The following is a 24,092-nucleotide window of genomic DNA, read 5'->3' as shown; positions in this document are numbered from 1 at the left end:
ACATCATTAGACTTGACAGGTCCGGAAAAATAGGTGGTGGAATCGCATGCATCTACAGGAACAACCTCTCTGTTCTGAAAGTCAACTCCACCTCCCTACCATCCCCAACATCCTATGAATACATCTGCCTCGACATTATCAGTGAGGGCAAACCGATATGCTCTCTTCACGGCATTTACCACCCACCCAGGGACAACGTCATCTTTTCCCAACAAATCATGGATATGATCTCAACCAATTCCGGACGGCAGCTCACCCAAATATACCTCGGCGACTTCAACCTCCACTGGACGATCGCAATGACGCAGTGGTAAATAGTCTCAAAAATGTCCTCAATGCCCTTGACCTCACTCAAATATGCAACAGCCCGACCCACGAGAAAGGCTCTATCCTGGACCTTATCATCTCCAAAGAGGACTCTATCCAACTCGAGTCCATACAACGCTGTGACTGGTCAGATCATCATATTGTCACATTCTTCATCAACGAAAAAGTCAAATTTAACCCGGTTCAATCCTTCAAGCCCAAAGTCTGGAAAAGAGACCTGAAAAAAACTCAACCCGAGCTCTTTGCCTCCTAACAGCTGCAATCTCCTACTTCCACCTACCGGAGCTACAGACGTTCAATCCCTGACTGACCACTATCTCAATGCTATGACCTCAATAATTAACGAGGCTGCACCAATGAAGCTAAAAAGAGCTCCCACTAAAACCTCCAATCCTTGGTACGACGGGAGTCTCAATGAGGACAGACGAGACATGCGAATGGCAGAGCGCACCTGGAGATCAGCTCCCTCTGCACTACACCTAAAAACTCTGAAGAAAAAGAGAAACTCCTACATCAGGAAAATAAAACGCTCAAAATCAGATTTTTTCAGCCTCCAGCTCGACCAAGCAAAAAACCGCCCGAGAAAACTGTTTGAGCGTATCAGAGCACAATCCAAAGAACAACCCCAACCACTCAGCACTGTGCGCGAAGCACCTTCCTGTGAAGACTTCTCCGCATTCTTTATCCAAAAAACTGACAACATAAAGAGTGATCTCATTGACGCAAGCCTCTACTCCAAGCCCCATTGCATAGCACCCATTGAACCAAAAAACAATGCCACATGGTCATCCTTTAGCACCTACTCTGAAGAAGAAATTGGCAAACTGCTCAGCACCTTGAAACCATCCAATCACCTCACGGACCCCCTTCCTGCTAACGCTGTAAAAGACTTTACCCCTCTGCTTCTCCCACTCTGGACTAAAATTTTCAACAAGGAACCATACCCGACTCCCTCAAAATTGGACAGGTCACACCTATACTAAAGAAACCTACAGCCGACCCCTCTGATCTGAACAATTACCGTCCCATTACCAATATTCCCACTCTCGCCAAACTACTGGAAAAATGCGCACAAATGTAATTGACTAAACACATTGATCAGTTTGATCTCCTTAACCCTCAATCAGGCTTCCGAGCAGGGCACAGTACTGAATCTGCTACGACTCACTTAATTGACTATGCACTTCAAATCCTAGATCAAAACGACACCTGCCTCCTCATCCTTCTGGATCTCTCTTCAGCATTCGACACCGTGAAACATGAGAACTTACTCGAACTATTAAACACAAGAATGGGTATATCTGGAACTGTTCTCAAGTGGTTCACTTCCTTTCTGCACAACAGGTCGCAGAAATTCAAGAGCAATAACCTGTTGTCCTCGCCAATACCTGTATCGCTAGGCGTCGCCCAAGGTTCCTCACTATCCCCAACTCTGTTCAACCTAGTCATGGAACCTCTCACAACCTTGCTACAAGCATCTAATGAACACTTCCACATGTACGCCGATGACACCCAACTATCTCAAATTACAATCCCCCAAAGACATTTTGCTCCTGAACTCAACGATTAGAAGCACCCAATCCTGGCTTGCTGATAATCATCTCAAACTGAATGCTCTGAAAACAGAGTTCCTTCTGATCTCACCTCCAGCGAAGACCTCTACCATGCAAACTTGGCTTGAACACCTAACCGCACTCAAGGTCCAACCCACTATCGTGGACTCAGCAAAATCTTTAGGCATAACACCAATCTCAACATGCAGCAACATATCAGCAAGGCAACTAAGGGAGCGAACTTCCAAATAAATACCTTGAGGAAACTTAAACCCTTCCTCCCAGCCAAAGACTTCCGAACTGCAGTACAATCACTAGTCATCCCTCGAATAGAATATGGTAGCATCGCCCTCTGCGGACTCCCCCCTAACTACTACCGCACCTCTAAGCTTCTCTAAACGCGGCGGCTAGACTCATCACTGGGTCAAAAAAGAACTCACACATTACCCCTGACTTGAAATCCCTGAACTGGCTACCTCTTGAAGCCAGAATACATCTGAAAATCGCTTGCATGACACACAAAGCGGTACACCTGAGCTCACCCGGTTACCTAACTCAGAAATTGACAATCTCTACACTACACTAGAAGCGCAAATAATCTTCTGCTGAAGCCTCGAAGATTCCGGAAAGAAAAAACCTATAAACGCTCCTTCTCAGGAATGGCACCCATGATCTGGAACTCACTCCCCCCCGAAATCAGGCTCATCTCCTCCACCAGACTTTTTAAGAAAGAAGTAAGAGCTATCCTCATGGCTAAATACACGAACTATTATCTCTGACTCTTTAAGACTATGCACTGAACTGTACTACTTTTTTCGATCCCTTTGCTATCTTTATCACCTGTATTATCTATTTACATGATTGTCTTTGCCTCCACCTATTAGTACTGTTAGCCTTATTGACTTACCTGTATGACTATGCTCCCTCATGTACCTACCCACTTGTTACCTCAACTGCGCTAAGCCTAATTGGCCTGTTACTCACTCTCCTGTTCGCACCCCTTCTTTGTAAAGCGCTCTGATATCTGCAAAGATCTTATTCGCGCTATATAAAACGTTCAAAATAAAATAAATAAATTAGCCCCAAACTTGCTCTTCTTCATCTTGTAGCTAAAACTTCCCTCTTATACATTTTTGGATGTTTACTTGGTGCGGTTTTTGGATGTTCAAAGAAAGCAGGTAGCTCATTTGAATGAGCACAAAGAAATGGAACGCCACCATAAGAAAGATGTGGGCAGGTTCATTCTCATGGGTACTGTACCCACATACTTTTAGGTATCGTTCTTGGGTAGTTTGTCCTTGCAATTCACTCAATCTATGAGGGGCCAAGATTAAGATGGCTGTAGTTTAATGAACTGGGAGGTCAGCCTTCTGCATCATTTTAAAGGGATGTCTCATGTGGTGTGCTGGTATCAATTTTAGGTTCCACACTGGTTTGGGGACTTTGTGCTGAAATACCCTTCACTCCTTCCAAGAAACTTTTGATTACTGGCATTGTAAAAATGTTTCCTCTAGGGTTCCAGTGGCACATGCAGCTATAGCAGAATGATGTACTGTCAAGTATAGTAACGTTTTGCCATGGAGAGAAAATGCGTGATGCATTTCTTACCTCCTTTGCCGCCCCCCCCCATCAGATTATCTAGTCTTTTCTTGCACCAGTGTGTAAATCTGGTAGGTCACCTTGGCCTGGGCAACCCTTAACCCCTTCCACGCTCATGACGAGCTGGGCTCGTCATGCAGTAGCCTCCTGCTACGCTGATGACGAGCCCAGCTCGTCATGAATAATGGTGTTTGTAAAGTTCCAGCACAGGAGAAAAATCCCCATAGCGTTCAAGGTGTTAATACTCCATGCATCCTTAAGAAAGGCTTCGATCACAGCTCCAATTGGAGTGCTAAGTATGTGTAGAAATAAAGTCCAGTAGACCGTTCTTGTAGTTTATTCCTTAAGTTATAGCTTAGTAGGTTCCAATGTAAGTCTTAATGTGAGTTCCTACTATAAGCCCCACCAGGAGCGGCCTCCTGGCTGCTCAGCCCATCATCTCCAACTGCTCTCACTTAAAGCACAAACCTCCATAACATTCTAAATGACATCACATGCAAGAGCATCAGAGCCAGGGAGATTCATTACATAGAGAGATTACTACACATCTTCCCCTTAATATTTAAACAAAAAAAAATAGTATAACATAGGAAGAGAAGATAAACATTCCAGAAGTACACATAAAAAAACACCATAATATAAACCAACTCTTATGTAATAATGTAAAAGAAAAGCAATAATGAGAAATGTAAGTAATAAAATATCCTTGCCTATGTACTAATAAATACAATGCAATAGTAATAATGCAAGTAATAAACAGTAAAACAGCTTCTCTATGTAACAATAATGACAACAATGACATAGTAAATATAATAGTACTGCAAGTAATAAAGTAGTAATATAAAAGTCGTAAACAAAGAAATGTCAGGACCAGGGAATACCATACACCCTCTACTGCACACAAATACTGTCCACACTAATATACTGTACATTTAACAAGAACACCCTCTAATACACATTAAAATGTTCCATCTGCATACTAATGCAGGACCACACACGCATTACAGCACAGTAACCTCCAGATAAGAAAACACAAAACCTCCTAGTACAGTGGTTCCCAAACTTTTCACTCCTGAGGACCCCCATTGAGTCAACACTGGAAGCCGGGGACCCCTAAGCAATTTGTATGAGTTAAATTTCAAACATTAAAACAGTCATTCGAAAAAAATACACACATGTGCACACAAAACAAATACTCAAAGTACTAAGGATTTTGGGGCCAGATGGACGACCATTTCATTTAGCGCCTCGCAATTGGCGACACATTGCAAGTGGCAAATTGCGAGTCTCTAAATGAAATATACAACAGTGTGTTTAACACTGTTTGGGATTCCCAATTGGGTCGCAAATTGCGAGGTATATTAATGAGCCTCTTGCAATTTGCGAGCCCATTGGGAATGCCAGCCCTCCCAGCAATGGTGGCCCGCTGGGCTCTGCAGGCCACCATGTCTGGGACTGCTTTTAAATAAAGCAGTTTTTTTTTTTTTTAAATGCAGCCTGTTTACCATGCATTTAAAAGAAAAAGAAACGTTTTCGTTTCATTTTCTAAGGGCAGGCAGAGGTCCCTGGGACCACTGCCTGCCCTTAAAAAATAATTTTGCATGCATTTGCAAGGGGAAGGGGTCCCCTGGGGACCCCTTCCCATTTGCGAATGCATTACCATCTACTTAAAGTAGGTGGTAATTGTACATGGTTTTGAGACTCGCTATTTGGAAGGGAATGCCTCTTCTAAATAGCAAGTTGCAAAACCTATTTAGAGAGTCGCAAACAAATTGTGACTCGCTAAATAGGCTATGTACATGGCCCAATAGATTTTTGCATGTGCAAACGAGTTCGCGGAACCCGTTCGCGCATATAAAAACAGATCGTACATCTGGCCCTTAGTATATTATATTGAAGTACTGTCACATGTATTTCATTTGTTTTATAGCATCTCTCATACCATTGTAGGATGTCAGCGCACTTTACATCACACACATATAGAGACATCGAATCATACATGTAAATCAGTGTGTATATAAAATGTTTAAAGAGTGCTTGGTCTGGAAAAGCACAAACTCAGGATTCAGAACATAACAGTGGCTAGCATTGACTTGAACATTAAAAATGTATTTCCACCCAAATATATCTTTTTAGCACCATCAGGATAATGAATAACTGGGACAAATATATAAGTTACTAACTGGTACCATGCAGTTTGCAAGCAGCTCTTTGATTGCAGTTTATAGGTCCCTCTGCTAGATTAAGATTGTCACTTATGAAGTGCACAGTAACAAAAGAATCTGTGACAAAAGCAGTAACCACGAACCTAGGCACATAAAATACTGCTTTTTAAGATGCATGTTACACGTTCTTTGCAGTAGGCACATTAACTCTGTGCTACATTCGTTAAATCAAAGCTGCCACTGAACAAAACTCTCCTCACTCTCCAGCAGGTACATTAATCACTGGCATTCGACACTTATTGTTGCTGGAAAGCTGCTAATTATACTAGAAACCATTTGTGTTTTTAAAATTGTTGCCTACGGACCCCTGGGGGTCTGCGGACCACAGTTTGGGAAACACTGTCCTAGTATATAGAAGTGTTGGACCTGAGATTACCAGTCCACGGCCAGGAACACTTGAGCGGGGGGGAGTGGAGACCGGGAGGGGGGCGATGGGAGGGTGGGGGTAGAGACCTGCTGTTTTACGGGACGTTTCTAGTTTATGGTTTTCTTTTCTGTGGCTGTTTCGAAAGCAAAGGTTCTAATAAGGAGTACTATGTCTAACAACACCAGAAAAGTTGCGTGGCTGTCGGCTAGAGCGGAATGTTGACGCTCTACCGTGTGCTGATCCTTTGTATGTGTGATCCTTCTGATGCAACAATAAAAGAATTTTGGAAAAGAGATTACCAGTCCACATAGGGTAGCCTGACACGGAGGGGGAAGGTCTAACCCAAAGGCAAAAGTGTTAAGCTTGCGTCACACTCTCACAGGAGCCCAGCGTCCATCCACTCAAAAATGACACTACACCAGTTTAGAAAAATACGGGCTGTTTTATAAAAGACTCCCTGTGATTCCTTAGCAGTGTTCAGATTCCATACATAAAACAACTTTACATTTGTTTGTTTGCACATTCATAGTTATCATTGGCATTAATGACACATTTCTCCCTCGGTAGAAAGGAACTCAGTGGGAATTCCTAGTCCTTTGACTCACATTGGTTATTCTACAGATTTCAGTGAAGCAGATAACTGGGCCGGTTCCCAGCAAGGTAGTCAACTCACTGCATAACCCTTAGATACAGAAAAGACAACTGGGCTGGACACCCTATCAAATAGTATTGAATAAACAGGTCAATGTGCTCTAGATAGAACTCTATAACCAGGTGAGAGATTACTAGCATAGATTACACCTAAAATGGTTAACTGCCTCTTTCATTTCGTAAACACACGGATTCCCAAATAGTCTCAAGGAGATAGTTTGCACAAGAATACCAACACGTCCTTATGGTCGACTAATCATTTAGTAGACGTACAGGTTATAGAGCGATAAGACTTCTTACTCTCCTACTCATTACCAGATCAGACAGTTTCATGGGATAATTTCTTCTAGTGAAAAGTTCCTGTTAACATATCATTTTAACCATTCAGTCGATGAGAATATAGAGTGTAACTCTTCCTCGTGCCTGAGATCAGACCCAACTCACAATTTCAACAAGGGTCGTCAAGTATAGCGCTTTGGCACATTTCTAGGCTGCAGTCATTCACCAAAGTGGTTATTCCTCAGTAATGACTCTCGCGTCTCACAGCTGTTAGGAAAATCTCAGGTTAACACAACCCCTTTGTTGTCAGGCTCATTCAATCCGTTCCCTTATACCATCGATGGATTCTTCCTGCCTTGGGACGGCAGTTTTGACTCACACCCTGAGAGAAGGAAGAACCGCTCCCTCACCACAAACTTTCGCTAATGCGCTAACTCCGTACCTCCGTTCCAGCGCGGGGTTCCAAGTGCCTCACCTGTGGGTTCCTTTACTCACTAACCCGCGGCAGGCCCTCACAAGAGTAACGAATTTACACCGGCACTGTCACCTCACACGCTGACCTCTCCCCAGTCCCTGCAGTACTCTTAGCCGGCAGTGCAGTGGAGGAAGCTCGACACACAAGAGCGGAAGCCTCGGTCTCCAGGCGACCCCGCCCCTCACCCTACGTTGTCTCAGTTTCCTGTCAGCGTGAGAAGTCTTCCTCTCAGGCAGGATCGCGGCGCCAGCGGACACGCACCGGCAACAGGCCCCTCAGCCGCCACACCACAGAACCCTCTCCCGGGATTCCGCTCACTAGTAAGTCTCCCAGGGGTCACTGCGGAGACTGTTACAGACTGGTTGTGAGGGGAGGTGGAAGAAAGGATTAATACCCCGAACTGTCTGCGTGTTTACACAGAGGGCCTTCAGAGACCTGAGCAGAGCCCTGCGGTCTTAAAGGCTGCGCCAGGGACAGTCAGTCTCTCCGTCGCTCCAGGCCACAGTCGGGCATTAAGGGTCAGTTTTCCCCAGGTTATCCTCCCAGCGGGGGCATCCGCACTCACCGCCTCGGGTATTGTCCGGACTTCCTTCACACGTCCTGGTCAGTGTAAACTCCCTCCTGTGGAATGGACAGGGGGAGGGGCAGTTGCTTTAATCTGAATCGGGTCAGGTCAACAGACGGGAGGGCAGCATCAGCCGAAGAAGCAGCAGCCCCTGGAGACAGTCAACCTCTTCAGTGCAACAACCTCCCCAATCAGCAGCCTGGACTCCAGTCCCCTTCAGTGTCCACTGACTCTACAAAATGGCCGCCCCACAGTCCCCCTATATATAGGTTGTGGCCCGAGGTTCCAGAGTGGACCAGAAGGTTCCAGAACCTCTACACTAGTCTATGGGCCAGTTCCTGAGGTAATCAGTTGTGGCAGTTAGCCACCATTTTGTGTGACTAAATGTTCATCTTTAGAAGGGACACCTAGGCCTTAATAAAATTATGGGGACAAGGTAGCACCCACCCCCTAGGACAACACTAAAAATTTCAGTGGACATGAAAAAAAAATGAAGTACTAGGAGGCAAAAAGGGACAAAATAAATAAATAATATGAGGGACCACCCAAAGGCCTACAGGTCTAACAAGAAGTGTTTTTTTCTCTATATACCACACACAATAACCCAAGGGGGAATCCAACTCCCTATATACCACACACAATAACCCAAGGGGGAATCCACCTCCCTATGCACCAGAGACTTGCAAAAACACCAGGTGAATACATTTCCCTATTGAGCAGTTCAAATAAAATTAAAACATTCTTCAGACAGGTTAACATTAAAAGCCTACATAAGAACGAATCCTAGTTTAAAATGGAATTGCAAGTAAAATGTACAAGTTGCTGATAAAATACAGGAAGTAGCGAAAAATGTACCTTTACTTTTCTATAGTCAATAAATCGTAAAAATGTAATCGCAGATTTGTGGTATTTAGAGGGCAAAATGCTAGAGATGACATTTCAACACACCTCAAAGCAAAAACATTTATGTCTGCTCTACAGCCACAGGTGAAGCTTTTCCACAACTGCCCCCATTTGCCTCCCCAGGCAACATCAGTTAACCTGTATTAGCATGGAGACCGACTAATCAGCAAATCAGTTTAAAGCAACAAATAAAGTATAATAGGCTCACAATGAAAATACAACTCTCAGATCTAAGTTCTTCAGCGCCGCACCTCAACGTGATACTTCCCTCCTTAGAAAACGTGGTTGGCAGTATAGAAGACAAACACTCACAGCTTGCCTCCTATCTCAAGATGGCAGCATGTCACTTACGGTGAGCCGGATGGCTCACAGCACGTCGACATAACCAGGTGTCACTGAAGATTTGAGGTTGCAACGTCACAGAATACAGCGCAAGTACTTGAAAGTAAGCTGGCTCGCGCTGTGAACGATTCTTGAAAATGTAGTCAGTTTTCCAACGACTCACGCTGAAGTTAAGCAAGTTTTAAGCAATTACCAAACAGTTCAAAACCTCTGAATATTTTCTTCCTTGCACAGGCAATTTTCACCAGGGCTCACACTGAAGGGCAAGTAGTGTATACCAGGGCCTAATGTAAATACCCAACACCGGGACTTGGGACATAAGCTATAACACTGCTTTCACTGTAATGACCGGAACACGATGTATGCTCTCAACCATTAGTACAACACAGCACTCCATACATATTCAGTGCTAGTGGCAATGGGAATTTCAAGTTGATCTAGTGCTTTTTGCTTAATCACCGGAACTCGATGTGGGATATAGAGGGCAAATGCAAGTGCACATTGGAACTCAATGTGTGCCCCCGATTCCAACTACACACAGCACTCCATACATATTCAGTGCTAGTGGCAGTATATGAGTAACAGTCATTTCCAAAACAGCGGGGCTCGATGTGTGCCCCAGAGCTTTATTCCATGTGGACACAGTCCAGGTCGCATAGCTACAGTCACAGCCTTATTTAAATATGTTCCCAGAACAGCGCTGCCAAGGTACCAAATCAGCATTGAAGAACCACTGAAGAATGACGTTATAAATATCCCAAAGTGATAGGAGCTGCCAAGCGGTTTTTTGCCTCTCACCAGACTCAAAGGTAGGTTAGGCAGAGGCCATTGAAAAGTCTTTCTACACAGAAAACTGATCACTTGTATGTTGCTGGATTGCTCAAAATTTCAGAGGACAGTTTCAGTTTTAAAATAGGACTGGATATACACTAAAGAGTTTCATACACAAGATGATCTGGCACCTAGAATTATTTAGGGCGACCGCTGTCAGGGTCACTGGTGGGGCAGGTGCCAGATAGCTTAAACAGTTCAATGTCCTTAGTAGTAGTACCTTCAGATCCAGTTCCAGTAGCTGCCAAATATTCTTTTCTCCACGCGTAGGTTCTTTTCCTTTTAAATAGTCGCCAATGTAGAAATAAAGCAGTCCAGTAGACAGTTCTTGTAGTTTATTCCTTAAGTTATAGCTTAGTAGGTACCAATGTAAGTTCCTAATATAATCACCACCAGGATCGGCCTTCTGGCTGCTCAGCCCATCATCTCCAACTGCTCTACCTTGAAGCACAAACCTCCATAACATTCTAAATGACATCACATAGCAAGAGCATCAGAGCCAGGGAGATTACTTTCATAAGAAGGAGATTACTACAGTATGTTAACACAATCAGTGCGCGACCAAACCCCAAAAAACAGTATACATTTGAGCCAATACGCTCCCCGCCCCTAACCTGCGATACTTCTTGTAGTTGGTTTATTGGGACAAGCAGGGTAATTACCTGCAAGGTGGTCCTTTTTAGATTCCTTATGGAGTTCATCAGGGGACAAATTTCAAGTTTTTACCAGGAAATAAAGTCTGATCCCCTGTGGGAAATAGAGCCCTCCCTGAATTTGTTCTTAGTACATCTTCTATTGCCCCTTTTTCCAGAAGCTCCAGTAATCTTAATAGTTTTAGTTCCCCTCTGCAATTGCCACTCCTCTTTGTCTTAAGATTTAGAGGTATTTTTTTCCAGTTCTGTGCAATATCCATGTTTTATAATATTCAGAACCACCTAGTTAGGTGATTTTCTACTACTCCACAAGACAACCTCCAAAAAGAACTCTCCCGGATTGTCAAGGGTGTGGCCCGACAACTACTGCCAATAACAATCATTTACCTGGGGTGCAAATTCGTTCATGGGCTGACACGTTCTTCTGGCTCAGAAGAAAATGGTTGGCTACGAGTAGCAGTCGTTTTGCAGCCTTAAGAGTTTTCTGAAATCACAAGCTGGGCATCTATTCCGCCACCTAGTGGTCTGGTCTAGAATTCTATTTTGTCCAGATTTCTGCCTAGACCCACCACCGCAGAGCCATTCCTGTATAAGTTGCATGCATAGCCTTGCATGTGGTATTGGAAGAGAAAGGGGGTCAAGGCATAGAGCCACTAGGCTGACATAAGAAAATAAAAGGCTACCCATCTTGTTCAATGAGACGTCCCAAGCTAGTTGGCAGTATGTACATATGACAACTTGAATTTTCAGTTACTCGCCACTGCAAATTGTGCAATAGACTGGCTAGAAGATTTCACTGTAAAACACTCCAATTTGAAGCTTTTGGCAACAAGTTCTACAAAGAGTTGGGCTCGCCCAAAATTAGGATGCAGAACCGGATCCCATTATGGATGGCCACAATCAGACTACATGTCCCATAATGCTCTAGGACACATATTAGTAAACACACATGTATACATACACTTTAGAGTTACACATTACTTTATTGGCCGACTGGCCAACACAATGTAATGATGGGCCCCAAGTTTTTTCAGAAACATTTATATAATCGAGATACACTTGGATGAGAACAAGCTTCTGTTTCGAGTCAATATTTTCACATCACTACCATTGTGCTTCAAATACAAGACTTTGGAACAAGCGAGTTCATCCAAGCTTGATTTGTTTTTTAAGACTGCATGAGTAGCATTGGTTTTCCCACCAGAAGACATATCGTTAAGGGGCTTCATATTGGTTTTAGATGTTCCCAGAATTCACATGCACAAGTGATTGAGCCGGAGATCCATTCGAGGTTTCACATTAATGTAATCAGTGAATGATAGAGTTAGATTAATTTCTGACTCCACAATTTAAGAGTCACAAGAACTAAAGATGCTTGTTATGTTTTTAGGTCTAACCTAGGCAGTGTATGCATGCGGTCGGAGACATGGTGCATCTACAATATGGGCATCAAGCAATGCCCAACTTTATTGGTTCCACTTGCTATCCTATGTAAATGCAGCATTTTGTTTGGCGAAATCACTTAGTCCTTCATTTGGACTTTTGCATCCTCCCATGAGGACTGCCCCAGTTACACGTGGTCTCCCTCAGCAGGTTATTTAGCATACTTTGAGAACACCTTTGTTGGCATGCCACTGCTCTGTTAAGTGTACTGCTTTGTTTAATTTGTGCACTATTAAAAGCCGCTTAATTTGCATGTTGCGATAAAGGGTGAAGCTGAAATGCCAGTCTTCTCCCCCCCCCCCCCCCCCCCCCCCTCCCCAAACACTGCTTGCTTGCCCTCACAATGCATCCAAGGTCGCAGCTTGATTTTTATTTCGGTCTGTTCACCCAACCAGAGTTTTTCGGTATTGCTAGGAACTCCTACAACTTTCTTTGGCCATTGTTTTTTTGTTAAGGTGCAACGTGTATTTAAATTGTGTTTTTTGGTAGGCATTGGGAGAACCGGTGCAGAGACTTAAACCTAGTTCCCACTGTAGCTGCTCACATTCAGTTATCAGATACAGTGAACATGTTGGGAGCATTTTTATGGGAGCATTTTTATAAGTGACCAACAAACCTTCCCATGGCGATTACTGTAGCTGTTGCTAGTTATCAACTTGGAATTTGACGCCGCAGATACTGAGAAGGAGACATGGTGTTTTGCTCTTCCTTCTGAGTGCTCTGCACAGCGTCAGATTCCTCCAAGGCATGACTTCTGCATTCTGTGTGTCCCAGTGCTTGGTTATAAAGAGGTACTTTTGTGCCTGTTAGTTTGGTGTACTTCTCATGCTACCATGAGCTCACTGCAACAGTCACACTTGCAGAAAGAATTCCCCGTATGTATTCTCTTTGCAGTCTCACTCTTCCCATGTCCCAGTAAGCCTACCAATTCTCAAGCCCCTAAAAAAAGTAAAAAAATGACTCGTGCACGGTCCCCATGCGCCCTGTTAACAGAGGGCCCTATGCTTCTGCAGGCTGGTAAACAAGACTATCTAGTTCACCTACATGCTAGTACCTTTGCTCCTAGGTATGACAGGCCCTTGTCTGCATACCCATCACAGAGCCTCATAACTATTTAGATTCCTATTGCTTACAGGAATTACACTGCCCAATATTGAAGAATGTATTCTGTGCCCTCTAGACCCAAACCCTCATTGCCTCAGATGCCTACACAGGTTTTGCAGCTCAGGGTTACTATATGGTTGCCTCAAGTCTGTGCTTGGACTTAGTGCCCAATTGCTCAAAGTCTAATGAACACTTTGAATTCATCTCATCAGTACTCCTGAAACATACAGTTCTGAGCAATGAAAACATGGAGTATGCATAAGATACACCAAGCATATCAAAGTACGATAGTCACTCTTAAGTTAAAACAGCATTATTTATTGGAGGCTCGTGTTGTACTTTAGTGCATTAAATAGTAATGGATTGATAGCTTAAATTAGTGAGTTTTAATACAAACACATTCCCTACCCCTTAGTAGCTTAAGACACTGAAAGTCAATAGCTCTGGCTAAACACTTTAAAAAGTCCCAAGAGCAAGACCGATTGACTATGCCAATGCTAGTTTTCTTGTAGTATCCAGCAGTTCTGAGGAGAACCCCCAAATTAAATTGGACACTGCCAACACATTTCAAACCCCATCACCTGAGTGTACTAGAAACATCCCAGAGAATAAGTAGAAACAATAGCATAAAAGACATCCCTGTTAACAGCTGGTCTACATATAAACTGTTAGCACCTCTGGGCATAGTCCAAACCGGCAGGAGCTAGTAGGATTGGCGAAAGTTATGTCAGCTACCAGCGGGCATCCAAATTCAGAGCTGGGATACGCCAGCCATCCATATACATGTGTGTAATTCACATGCAATAGTTATATGGTTTGTCAAATGTTATGAGGGCAATTAGGATTGGTAAAAGTTGATGTTTGGGACTTTATAGGGGCACCTTCCCTCCTGAAGGAGCCTCTGAAATGTGGGTGCGTTGTTACTCTCTGGCTGTGGCTACTATGATGTGTCGGTAGGTTTCCATTGATGTACTGAGGACCTTGTGTAGAACGCTTCTATTTTTCCTCCACTCACAGTGATCACTACCTGAGAGGTTCCAGAAAAGCTTCTTTGACCATTTTTACAATGTGGGAGGAGCACAGCAGGAACAAGTTCGCCTTCATTGATAGAATCAGGGTGTCAAGGAAGCAGGAATCCTCCCTCTGCTCCAGCTGGACATGTGTCTGCCACAATCTTTATTGTAAGTCATTTGTCAGGACAGGCCACCCAGGGGCAAAGGCTTCAAAGGGTTCTGTTGATGCCTTCTTCGGGGGTATTCAGCATCAAGATCCTGCTATTTGAACAGACTGTTTCTCCCCCTGCTTCCTCCTTATAATCGAAAAGGTCCTCCTGTGGTCCAGTGTTGACTGGGTCTCCATGTCCAGCACATCTCGCAGATCCAAGGATTTCTTTGAGATATGAAAGAGCTTGAGGAAGTCAAATGCGTTCCACTGCATGAGCGCTGCCATTTCAGACTCTTCAGAGTTTTATTGCAGAGTTTTTTATATAGCGCGAACTAGACCCGAACCAAATCGGGTATCAGAGCGCTTTACATAGCACCAGTTACGTTACATGAGGACACACTTTCATTTTAGGCACGGGGAGATTAAGTGATTTGCCCAGAATCACAGGAGGTTTCTTGGCGTCGTTACCGAGACTCGAACCCAGATCCCCAGGTCCGAGGTCGAGCGCCTTAGCCGTTAGGCCAACCCCTCTCCCCTAAACTCTGGATGGCTGCTTTTCCTTTCAACCGCAAGTGAACGCCTGGTATCAAAGTATTTATAAAGCACGCTACTTACCCGTGAGGGTCTCAAGGCGCTGAGGGGAAGGGGGCCCGCTACTGCTCTTACAGCCAGGTCTTGAGGAGTCTTCTGAAGGCAAGTAGGTCTTTGGTCTGCCGTAGGTGGGTAAGGAGGGTGTTCCAGGTCTTGGCCACGAGGTAGGAGAAGGATCTGCCGCTGGAGGTTGTTCGTTCGATGCGGGGAAGAGCGGAGAGGGCGAGGCTGGCGGAGCAGAGCTGGCGGGTGGGGGTGTAGAAGCTGAGTCTGCTGTTCAGGTAGGCTGGTCCGGCGTTGTGGAGTGCTTTGTGTGCATGGGTGAGGAGCTTGAAGGTGATCCTCTTGTCGACAGGGAGCAAAGTGTAGGTCTCTCAAGTGGGGGGTGATGTGGCTGTGGCGGAGGCGTGGACGATCAGTCGGACGGAGGTGTTTAGGATGCGTTGTAGTAGTTGTAGGTGTTTGGCTGGGATTCCTGCGTAGAGTACGTTGCCGTATTACAGTCTGCTGCTGACTAGGGCCTGTGTCACCGTTCTTGTTTCAGTCGGGATCTACTTGTAGATCCTGCGGCGCATGCAGAGGGTGTTATAGCAGGAGGAGGAGACGGCGTTGACCGGTTTACACATGGAGAGGGAGGAGTAGAGTATGAATCCTAGGTTGCGTGCATGGTCGGTGGGTGTCGGTGCTGTTTTCAGTGTGGTCGGCCACCAGGAGTCGTCCCAGGCTGAGGGGGTGGGTCCGAGGACGAGTACCTCCGTCCTGTCAGAGTGCAGCTTCAGACGGCTGTTCCTCATCCAGTCGGCGACAGCCTTCATTCCCTCATGTAGGTTGGTTTTGGCGGTGTGCGGGTCCTTGGTGAGGGAGAGGATTAGCTGGGTGTCGTCAGCATAGGAGATGATATTGAGGTCGTGTTGGCGGGCCACTTGTGCGAGGGGTGGCCATGTAGACGCTGAACAGCGAGGGGCTGAGGGATGAGCCCTGGGGTACGCCGCAGATTATGTCAGTGGCCTCGGATTGTAACGGCGGGAGGCGGAGGCTCTGGGTTCTGCCAGAGAGGAAGGACGTGGTCCAGTCAAGGGCCTTCTCTTGGATTCCGGCTTCTAGGAAGCGTGTCTTTAGAGTGCGATGGCAGACTGTTTCGAAGGCGGCTGACGGGTCCAGGAGGATGAGGGCTGATGTTTCGCCGTTGTCAAGTTGGCGCCTGATGTTGTCTGTGGCAGCGATGAGGGCTGTCTCGGTGCGTTGTTTCGTCTGAACTCGGACTGGGACGGGTCCAAGATGTTGTCTTCCAGGTGGCAGGCCAGTTGCATGTTGACGATTTCTCGATGACCTTCGCCGGGAACGGGAGCAGGGAGATGGGCCGGAAGTTCTTGGTCCTTGGGGTAAGCCTTGGGTTTCTTGAGGAGGGAGTTGATTTCGGAGTGCTTCCAGCTTTCCGGGAATGTTGCTGTTTCGAAGGCGATGTTGATGACCTTCCGTAGTTGGGGTGCGATGGCAGCGTCTGCTTTGTTGAATACGTGGTGTGGCCACGGGTCTGATGGAGATCCTGAGTGGATTGAGTTCATGACCTTGCGTGTCTCGTCTTCGTTGACGTTGGACCAGGAGGTCAGGCGGTTGGCGCTGTTCACAGGGGACGTGGGGTCTGGCGTAGTCGGTCAGTCATGGTGTTGAAGCTGTCATGGATGTCAGCGATCTTGCGGTGGAAGATGGCCAGTGAGTTGCACAGTTCTTGTGAGGGAGGTTTGTAGTTGGCGCTGGGGTTGGAGAGTTCCTTTACGATGCTGAAAAGCCCTTTGCTGTCGTGTGCGTAGTTATCCAGGCGGTCTTTGAAGGAGGATCTCTTGGCTAATCTGATGAGGTGGTGATGTCTGCGGGTGGCGTCCTTGGGGGCTGGGTGGTTGTCCGGAGTGCGTTCTTGGAGCCATATCTTTACCAGTTTCCAGCATGTGCGTTTGGAGGTCTGCAGCTAGTGGGTGAACCAGGTGGCTCTTGCTGGCGTGGTTGTTGGAGGGTTTCTTGAGTGGGGCGAGGGGGTTGGCGCAGTCGATCCACTGTCTGAGGTTACGGGCTGCGGTGTCTGAGTTGGTGGGTGGGTTTTGGGCAAGGGTGGTGATCAGCTGGTCTTCGGTGACTTTGCTCCAGCACCGGCGAGGTAGCTGTTGGGTGCGGTGGTGTGTGGTTGGTTTATTGAAGGTGCAATGGATGCAGCGATGGTTGATCCAGTGGTGTGGTCAAAGGTGACGTTAGGTGCCTGTGGAGAAGTCGGGTTCCAGCGTGTGGCCAGCGGCGTGGGTGCGGTGACGAGTTGTCTGAGGCAGAAGTTGCCGATCAGGGTGGCAGAGTTAGCGTTGTCGTTCGAGGTGGAAATTCAGGTCCCCGAGGAAGATGTAGTCCGTGGAGGAGAGTGCGTGGGTGCTGGCGATCGAGTCACTGAATTGAGCTCAGGGTCCGGGGGGTCTGTAGAAGAGGGTTCCTCTGAGGGTGGTGTTGGGCATCAGTGTGGATTCAGAACTGCAGGTGTTCGGCGGTGTTGAGTGTCGTCTGCGTTAGTGGCGACCTAGAGGGTGGATTTGTGGATGATGGCTATTCCTCTTCCGATTCCGTTGGCACGATCCCTGCGGGTGATCTTGTAGCCGTCCAGGATGGCTATGGCGACGTCAGGTCTCGGTCAGGAAGGCCACATCTGGAGCAGAGGTGTCGAGCAGATCACAGAGCACGACAGCGTGTTTGTGTGCGGAGCGGGTGTTGAGGAGTATGCAGCGGAGGTGGTTGGGTCCAGTCCTTGGAGGTTTGGTGGCTGTCGCAGTTGAAGCGGTAGGTGTGGCAGGAGAAAGGTCCGCGAGTCTGTTTCGGGGCGGCTTGGAAGCGGGTGTGGTTTCGGCCGGCGTTTAGTGCGTAGAGGGTGCTGGCGTCGTAGCGGAGTCTGGTGTTGTGGCGTTCGCGGGGTCCAGGCGCTGGGCGCGGTCGGGCTTGCCTTTGGCGCGCGTGCCCCCCATAAGATGGGGATAGGGAGGGACGAGCAGGCGGGAGTGGGGTAGCCAATGAGGAGCATGGGGGCGGGGCCGCAGCGGCAGGAACGAGCAGGAAACGGCGGGAAAACAGGCAGGCGGCAGGTACGAGTCAGCTGGCGGCCGTGCGGTGGCGTGGGGAGCGACCTGCCTGCGAGCAGGGTCAGAGAGTCGTCAAGGAGGACTCTGCGGCAATGAGCTCTGTGTCCTTTGCCTCTGGCTCTTTCCTTCGATACCCGCTTTGTGCATGCCAAGACTTGTTTTGAAGGCTTTGGCCTGATCTTTAATGCTAGGGAGCCCGAGCAAGAATTATATTTAGTATGCACTGATAAGAGTCTCCATTTGAAGTGTCCATTCAAAGAAAGCTTTGCCCTTTCCTGCTCAAGCTACACCCATGTGCAAGTTCTCCTCTACACCATTGAGTTCTAGGTGATCCGATGGGGAGATTATCTTGATGGGTAAGAGTAAAGTTCCTCCGCCAGATACCAGCCACTAGTTCTTGCATATGCCTTCCTAATGTCACTGCTCCTCTACTATGGGTTGATCATATAGCTCCAAACTCCTGTAGCTCAAGTGTTATGGAACATCTAGGAGTGCCTCTACTTAGGTCCATATTTGCCTGCTCCTAGGAAAATCCTATATGCAACTGAACTGCCTTTTCTACTGCAATTTTACAGTTTACTCTTAGGGCTGGGGTTTGTGTTGTACTAACAATGAGCTGCCTTTTCTCTAGCATTACTACCCTTTCAAAGTTTAGGGTTGCGATTTCCAGTGCCTTTGGTGTCATGTCAGCTGTTCTAACCTAAGTGGCTTCAAGAACTATGGAACTTACGCCTTCACCTCACTTCCCAGCATGACCATGTGGCATTTTAAGCATGCGCTTCTTCTGCATCAGCACTTACTCTTTCTGTGCATTTTCCAATCAATACCTCGTTCCCCAATTCGCTGGATGCGGTAGCCACAGCATTAAACTCCCATCCTCTTTGCAAGTCTCGGTAACAACGCCAAAAAACCCCTGTGATTCTGGGCAAATCACTTAATCTCCCCGTGCCTAAAATGAAAGTGTGTCCTCATGTAACGTAACTGGTGCTATGTAAAGCGCTCTGATAACTGATTCGGTTCTAGTTCGCGCTATATAAAACTCTTTAAAAAAAAAAAAGAAAGCTCAAGTCCATAACACTTACTTTGCTTGGGCTATGCCACACCTTGCTGGGTCCAGACTATGAAGGCTCTTGGAATAAGGATTTGCATGATATGCAAATTTGAATTTTGGATCTTCTATAGCTACACAAGGTAAACCATGTGGTTGTCCCTGTGCCAGTTCATAGTGGTAAGCTTGGGAAAACCTAAATTGAGTTCAATAACTTCCCTTTGTTCGGGAGCATGTCCCAAAACTACCCTTTCAACCCACGCATGCATTGTCAACCCCCACTACCTGCTTAGTAAAAGCACAACAGAAAAACCTCTTCTGCATTTTTCTATGCTCTTTAACATCCGTTTGGCTGTTAAGATTACCTCTTAATGTGCTCCAGAGCTCTGCCTCAGTGTTCTTGTACAACACCAAATGAATCACTACTTCCAGACCAGTGGAATAAAAAAACAAATCTGAAGATTAGGAGTAATGTGGCCTTGCATTTAGCACGAGGGGGGCTGGCATTAGCAACCTCTGTAGTACACAGAAAAATGTAAGAACATTTCCAGACCCAACCACCAAATGGCAGAATGATGCTCAGCAGGAAAATCAAAGAAGGTTCTAGCTGCAAAGCACCAGCCAACTCATTAGCATTATGTACTACATCCACTTCCATAATTTAAATCCACTTTGAGTTGTGCATTTTATTCCCAATGGTGTATACAAACTTTGGTTGTGGCGATGCAAAGGGAGATCGGGATCTATCTACTAACCCATCAAGAATATAAAACATTTCAAGCTTATGTGTAAACAGAAAGACAGTCACTTACTTTTTTTCCTGGTCACAAGGATGGTCAGTGCCTTTTGGCTCAGCAGATTTAGGATTCTGACCTGCAGATTGCAAAGTGAATACAAATTAAAACAAACGAATATCCAGGAAACAAAATCATGAAACACTGCCTTATTTTCACTGGATTAAAGTTGGCCCTTTCCCTTCTGAACACAGGCCTAAGAAAATGTAAGTTTATCCCCAACCTGGGTTGCTACTCTTCAAGGACGCAAGCTGTGTTAGCCCCATACAATAGTAAGCCTACCACAGCCAGTGAGCTAACGAATCCACAAACTGACAGCATACTAGGACATGAGATATGAAGGATAAAAACAAGGGGTGGGGAGCTGCACACCTTCGTTTTAACTGCACCATCCATCCAGAACTCAAAAACAAGCGAGTACAGGATCAATAACTAAATTGCTAGAAATCAGGTAGACCAGACACCCCAGTAAGGAGTAACGGACTTACTCATTACCCCAAAATTTGCCAGTGACATTACAAGGGATGAAAAAAGTTCCCAGAAACAGGTTCACACAGGGCACAAGAATAGTGAGGAAAGAACTCTAGTTACAAAGACCAGAGAGAGCAGCTCAGAAAAACATCACAAAAGGTGAAAGTATTCGTGGGGAAAATAACTCCAGTTGGAGCTTTTATTCAATAAACAGTAGGTTCCCCCCTCTAAACAAAGTAGAATTCTACTTTCCTTGAGGAATCCCAGCCAGATCGATAGTTGATGGAAACCTGGTTGGAAGAAGAATCTGCACCAGATTTCAGTGTTACCCTCCCACATAATGATAAAATATTTGATTCAGACTGGCAGTATAAGGCAGGGGCTCAATCTTTAAAAAAAAAAAAAAATTTAAAAACTGAACGGTGAAATCTGTATTCTTGGATGAGAGTCTTGCATTTACTATAAGAACAAGTTACTTGCCTTCCGTAACGCTTTTTCTGGTAGATATAGTATCTGCCTGTGGATTCCTCCCCTTGTGAATATCCCCCTGCGTCAGCAGTTTCCGGAAATTCTTTTAGTAGCTTCGCGCCGACGTGGACCGACGTCAGAGGCACGGCATCGCGCGCGACTCCGCTGACGTCACCGACCCCATATCAGGCCCACGCCGGCGTGATGACTTCAGTTCTGCCTTTTTTCCGTGCCTTCGAGGCACACAGACGGACCAATGGCAGTAGAACAATACAAAGTATACACAGTACACAATGTCCAGATTACACACAGTGCGAAAACAATAAAGGAAAGCAAAATGCAATAAACATTTCCTTTAACAATAAATATATACAATAAACATGGTATACAAGAGTGGACAACGGGGAGGCGGGCGGGTCAGTGAGGAATCCACAGGCAGATACTGTATCTACCAGAAAAAGCGTTACCGAAGGTAAGTAACTTGTTCTTCTGATAGATACATCTGCCTTGTGGATTCCTCACCTTGTGAATAGAGTCCCACAGCAGTCCCCACTCCCGGAGGAGGGTGTCCACTCTTCTATACCAAGAAATCCTGGAGGACAGAGCGCGCAAAGTGGCCGTCCCTCCTCACCTCGGTATCCAAGCAGTAATGCTTCGCGAAAGTGTGGAGGGAGGCCCAAGTCGGGCTCTGCAAATGTCCTCTACAGGCACACCTCTAGAAAGAGCAGATGTTGCAGACTTAGCTCTAGTGGAATGAGCCCCAATACCCCCAGGAGGGTCTTTACCGGCCAGAGGGTAGCAAATCTTGATGCACAGGATTATCCATCTAGAAAGTGTGCGCTTGTGCACCGCTTTGCCCTTTTTGCAGCCAGCAAAACCCACGAAGAGCTGATCAACACGATAGTCTCTGGTCCTATCGAGATAGAAAATGACTGCTCTCTTTGGGTCCAAGCGATGAAGCCGCTCCTCCTCCTTGGAAGGGTGAGGGGGGAGGATAAAAAGGTAGGAAGGGTAACGGATTGCCCCAGGTGGAAAGGAGTTACCACCTTCGGCAGAAAAGCAGCCCTGGTCCTAAGAACCATTCGATCAGCATGAATGGATAACAACGGGGGCTTTGAACTAAGAGCTTGAAGCTCACTTACCCTCCTTGCCGAGGTAATTGCTACAAGGGAGACCATCTTGAAAGACAAAGCCTCAAGGGACAAGTTCAAGTTCCAAAATTTGTATAGCGCACTACTCACCCAGAGGGTCTCAAGGCGCTTGAGGGAGGTGCTTTACTTATCGAATATCCAGGTTTTTAGTTTTCTGAAGGAGAGGTGGTTCTGTGTAAGGCGGAGGTGGGTGGGGAGGGAATTCCAGGTTTTGGCCACTAAGTAGGAGAAGGATCTTCCCCCCATGGTGGATCTGTGGATGTGCGGAATTGCGGCGAGGGCTTGGTTGGACGATCGAAGTTGGCGGGAGGGGGTGTAGAAGGAAAGTCGCGTGTTGAGGCATTCGGGTTCTAGGTCGTAGAGGGCTTTGTGTGGGTGAGGAGACGGAACGTTATTCTCTTGTTGACAGGGAGCCAGTGGAGGTCTCTCGTGGCCGGAAATGTGAGCTTGCCGAGGGATGTCCAAAATGAGTCTGGCTGAGGCGTTTTGGATGCGTTGGGAGTTTTTTCTGTAGTTTGGTTGTGGTTCCGGCGTAAAGGGTGTTTCCGTAATCCAGTCGGCTTGTGACCAGTGCGTGGGTGACCGTCTTTCTTGTTTCGGTGGGGATCCAACGGAAGATTTTTTTGAGCATGCGTAGGATGTTGAAGCATGATGATGAGACGGCGTTGACTTGTCTGGTCATCGAGAGGGAGGAGTCCAGGATGAAGCCCATGTTACGTGCGTGGTCCGTAGGTATGGGTGCGGTTCCCAGGGCCGGTGGCCACCATGAGTCGTCCCAGGCAGAGGGGGATGACCCTAAGATGAGGACTTCCGTTTTGTCCGAGTTAAGTTTAAGACGGCTGTTCTTCATCCACTCGGCTACTTCTTTCATTCCTTCGTGTAAATTGGTTTTGGCGGTGTTTGGGTCTTTGGTGAGGGAGAGGACCAGCTGGGTGTCGTCGGCGTAAGAGATGATGAGGTTGTGTTGGCGTGCGATGGATGCGAGGGGACTCATGTATACGTTGAAGAGGGTGGGACTGAGTGATGATCCTTGTGGTACGCCGCAGATGACTTCGGTGGCCTCTGATTTAAAAGGGGGGAGGCGGACTCTCTGGGTTCTTCCGGCGAGGAATGAGATGATCCAGTCCAATGCTTTTCCTTGTATTCCGACGTTGCTGAGGCGTTGTATGAGGGTGCTATGACAGACTGTGTCGAAGGCTGCGGATAGGTCAAGTAGGATGAGGGAAACTGTTTCTCCGTTGTCCAGTAGTGTTCGGATGTCGTCTGTTGCTGCGATGAGGGCGGTTTCGGTGCTGTGTTTTGCTCGGAAGCCGGACTGTGAAGGGTCGAGGGATTTGTTGGATTCGAGGAAGGCGGCGAGCTGACTATTGACTGCTTTTTCAATGACTTTGGCGGGGAATGGGAGGAGCGAGATGGGGCGGTAGTTCTTAAGTTCGGTGGAGTCTGCTGTGGGTTTCTTCAGAAGGGCGCTGAGTTCGGCATGTTTCCAGTTTTCCGGGAAGGTAGCGGAGTTGAAGGAACAGTTGATGACATCGCGGAGTTGGGGTGCGATGATTGAGTCTGCTTTGTTGAAAATGTGGTGGGGACATGGGTCGGTTGGCGATCCTGAGTGGATGGAGTTCATCAGGCGGATGGTGTCTTCGGTGGTGATTGGGTTCCATGCACAGAGGTTGCTAGAGTGCGGTTTTGGTTCGGGGGTAGGTGGAGTGGACTGGTTCGGACTGGTTTTCAAAGCAGTTATGTATTTCGGCGATTTTGTTGTGGAAGAATGAAGAAAGAGTTGCAGAGGTCTTGGGAGGGAGTGATGTCGTTGGTGCCGGCGGTGGGGTTAGTAAATTCTTTGACTAGGTTGAATAGTTCCTTGCTGTTTTGGGCATGGTTGTCTAGTCGATCCTTGAAAGCCGATTTCTTGGTGGATCCGATTAGTTGGTGTGTGCGGGAGGCGTTCTTGAAGGTGGCTAGGCTGTCAGTGGTTGGG

General features: G+C 46.7%; 1 protein-coding gene across 6 annotated transcripts in view; it reads right to left on the bottom strand.

Moving 5' to 3' along the window:
* The window catches only part of AURKA (aurora kinase A), a 223,395-nt gene that overhangs the window by 41,037 nt on the left and 158,266 nt on the right, over positions 1 to 24,092 (bottom strand). For all 6 annotated transcript variants that reach the window (XM_078652011.1, XM_078652012.1, XM_078652013.1 and 3 more), the window contains one exon: positions 20,043 to 20,103. In XM_078652011.1, coding sequence (XP_078508137.1) covers positions 20,043 to 20,103 — 61 coding nt within the window. The remainder of the gene's footprint in view (positions 1 to 20,042; positions 20,104 to 24,092) is intronic.

The sequence above is a fragment of the Lissotriton helveticus genome, chromosome 7, assembly GCF_964261635.1.
Source record: "Lissotriton helveticus chromosome 7, aLisHel1.1, whole genome shotgun sequence".
NCBI classification, from domain to species: Eukaryota; Metazoa; Chordata; class Amphibia; order Caudata; family Salamandridae; genus Lissotriton; species Lissotriton helveticus.
The sequence above is the reverse complement of the archived record's forward strand: the minus strand, read 5'-3'. Positions and strand labels throughout refer to the sequence as shown.